A 3,161-nucleotide genomic window follows, 5' to 3' on the forward strand; every position below is an offset into this window, starting at 1 on the left:
GGGCCAGCCCTGCCTCTAGCATTTGTGCAGACCCAGCTCGCGCAGAGGCCACCCCACTGAGATGTCCTGGCTGATGCCTTCATCCAGCTCTGCTGCTGCCATCATCACCCTCCTGTTCGGATGCGCCTGGCTCAGCTCAGCCACCCAGTCCTCCCCCAGTAAGTGCCTTGGTGGGTCTGGGGGGTGATGGCACAGGGCAGAGAGGTCTCACTGGGATATCCCAACATCTTATCCTGTGATTTTTGGAGGGGACAGACGGGTATCAGGTGAAAGATTGGGGCACTGCTCTGCTACCTTCCCCTGATGTTCATATGAAGAAATGACGTGAACAGATGAAATCCTATGACCCCTTCCCCTTTTTGCAGGAGAAAATAGGTTGTGGCTCTGGTCACCTCGATTTCTCCTGTCCCCTGGATACAGAGAGGTGGCAGAGGGCAACCAGTTGGATGCAGCCAGGGACCCCAAGGTTAGGTGTCCTGGGATGGAGTTTTTGTCCCGGATGGAGTTTTTGCAGCTGGAGCTGATGTGCAGGGGAGCAGAGCTTGGCTGTGTTTTTCGAGCAAGACAGAAATGGGATTTGATCGGAGGTTGTTTGTCTGGTGTCTCGGGACCTTCCTGTTCTTTGATTTTGTTCTGAGTACTCAGTGAAAAACGTCTGACCACAGGAAGACAGAGAGGCATGTGCAGCCCCGGCTGCGGTGAGGGGCCGGGTTGGGTGGCTGGCTGGGAGAAGCAGGAGGAGGACGCAAGAGCCCCAGGTGGGAGAACATCTTCTATCCTGGCATGGGTGGTCATATCCTGATCCTGTCCTGGCATGGGTTTCCATGGGGCAGGGAGAGATGGCAGCTCCTGCATTTGCTGGTAGCTCTGCAGGGAGGGGTGACAGCTTCTGCATGGTCCTGAGTGGGAGGAGGCAGTGGGAGGGAGCTCTCAGCTAAGCCTGATGCCTTGTGTCCTCTGCAGTGCGTGGCAAAGGGCGAGTCTTGATCCCCCTTGCTCCCCAAGAAGAAGCCACATGTCCCACCGCCTCCGTGGAAGGTTTTCTCAACAGCACCCTCACCACCCGCATCCTGCCTGCCCTCTACTCTGTGGTCCTGCTTGTGGGGCTGCCGGCCAACGCTCTGGCCTGCTGGGTCCTGGTGACCAACTTCAGATGTTCCAGCACCCTGTTCCTGCTCAACCTGGCCAGTGCTGACCTGCTCTTTGTCCTAGTGCTGCCCTTCAAGATCTCCTACCATTTCTTGGGCAATCACTGGCTCTTTGGGGAGTACTTGTGCCGCACCATGATGGCCTTCTTCTATGGTAACATGTACAGCTCCATCCTCTTCCTTACCTGCATTGGCCTGGAGCGCTACATCTCTGTGGTGCACCCATTCCTGTGGAAGGGCTCCAGTTGGACATGTGGCAAGGCAGGCATTTGTGTGGGCATCTGGCTGGTGGTGGGGCTGAGCATGAGTCCTCTGCTTTTGCACACCCAGACAAAGCATATCTCAAGCCTGAACATCACAACTTGCCATGATTTCCTAGAAGAAGAGGAGCACATGGCCCTCGTCAATTATTTCCTCATCCTGGTGGGACTGGGCTTTGGCTTACCCTTCATACTTGTGACCATCTCCTACAGCTGCATCCTGGCACGGCTGCTGGTCAAGGGAAGACACCATGGGCAGGTGGTACGTGTCCTGGCCCTGGTCCTCATAGTCTTCGTCCTCTGCTTCACCCCCAGCAATGTGCTGCTCTTCATGCACTACATCCTGGAGGTCAAGGGATGCAACAACATCACTTATATTTTATACACCCTGGCCCTGGTCCTCAGTGCCTTTAACAACTGCTTCGATCCCTTCATCTACTTCTACATGTCCCGGGATTTTCGGAGCTGGGTCCGGAATGCAGGGAGCTGCTGCCTGGGGCGAAAGGTGGGGAGGGCCTCGGAGAAGGCAGCTTTGCCCCTGAGGTCCACTGAGCAGAGCCAGATGTAGACAGGGCTAGCGGGTGCAGGGCTGTGTCCCCCAGCTCCAGGGAGGGGTCTGATGCTCAGCATGAAGGGCTGCACTATCCCAGGCTGGCAGTAAATCCTGCCCTGGATCTGAGGTTCATTAGGACTTTGTCCCTTCAATGATACCAGCACTGTCCCCAAGTCATGAGTCTCCCAGCTGTGTGGCTGGCCCAGCACCCCCACCTCCTTGCTTGCTGGACCCCAGCACCCTTCACCGCTCCTCCTGCAGTGACGAAACCTTTCAGATTACAAATAAACCTTTATTTCTCCCTGCTAGTAGAAGGAACAGGTATAAATACACAAGTTGAGCCAGAGCTGCCCTCCATCGCCAGGACCATGTGCCAGGCACACACGGCCAGCCCTGCTCCTGTTTGACCTCCCACTCCAGAATATGCCATAGTAGATGGGAGGCTGGCTTAGGTGTCCTGCCCCTGCCCCGCAGGCCCAGTGCTGGAGAGGGGACATCATGCCCCCCTGCCTGACACTGTGCCACACTGCTGGAACATACAGGCACCCTGTTTCTGCTTTTATTTTCCCTTTACTTGCTTCCTTTGGTGCTGGACCCGATGATGGATGCTGCCTATGAGTGAGAGCACATGTGGCAGCATCCCCAGCCCTCCCAAGAGGGGGTGTCACAGCTCAGCATCCTGGCCCTCCCTAGTCTCCCTCCCAGCTCCGGGGTCAGGAGGAGGGTGCAGGCTCCGTGATGTGGCAGCACGCAGTACCCATTTTCACTGCCACCAGGCGCGACTTGACCCCCAGGTTGGTGGCTGTCCCTTTGGCGCGGTGGGTCACGTCACTGGCTGGCCCGGCTCTGGTGGCTGGCCCTCATTTTTCCTGAGGATGACGCTGTTAAGCTCCTGGATGAGTTTGTTGTTGATGGGTGAGCAAGGCTGCATGCTCCTCTTCCTGGGCATCTCCAAGGAGGTCTCCGTGCCAGGACTGCTCCCCGGTGCGGCTACCTGCTCCCAGTCCAGTGCCAGGGAAGGCTCCACATTCCTCTCCAGAGAGGCTGTTTTGGTGGGTCTGAGACCCTGGGCTGAAGCTTTGTTGCTCTCCAGGTTCAAACCCCTTTCAAGGGACAGGGCTTTGGTGACGGATGGACCTGCCACCCTCTGAGCTGGGCTGGCGGGCAGCGAGGAGCGCAGTGCCGTGGCTGGGGGGTGCT

The 3,161-nt window shown here is 57.3% G+C and overlaps 2 protein-coding genes across 2 annotated transcripts in view; one reads left to right on the forward strand and one right to left on the reverse strand.

The window, feature by feature from the left end:
- Nucleotides 1-963: 963 nt before the first annotated feature.
- LOC104273447 (proteinase-activated receptor 2-like) lies at nucleotides 964-1,976 on the forward strand (the record flags this gene model as incomplete). The annotated part of the gene is made up of 1 exon (XM_009868785.1): nucleotides 964-1,976. A coding segment is annotated over one exon (1,013 nt), but the record flags the coding sequence as incomplete, so codon positions are not given.
- Nucleotides 1,977-2,784: 808 nt separating this feature from the next.
- Nucleotides 2,785-3,161, reverse strand: part of ARAP3 (ArfGAP with RhoGAP domain, ankyrin repeat and PH domain 3) — a 15,220-nt gene continuing 14,843 nt past the window's right edge. Inside the window, exon 33 of the mRNA XM_009868786.1 lies at nucleotides 2,785-3,159. Coding sequence (XP_009867088.1) covers nucleotides 2,785-3,159 — 375 coding nt within the window. The remainder of the gene's footprint in view (nucleotides 3,160-3,161) is intronic.

Source organism: Apaloderma vittatum, unplaced genomic scaffold, assembly GCF_000703405.1.
Source record: "Apaloderma vittatum isolate BGI_N311 unplaced genomic scaffold, ASM70340v1 scaffold15294, whole genome shotgun sequence".
Taxonomy (NCBI): Eukaryota; Metazoa; Chordata; class Aves; order Trogoniformes; family Trogonidae; genus Apaloderma; species Apaloderma vittatum.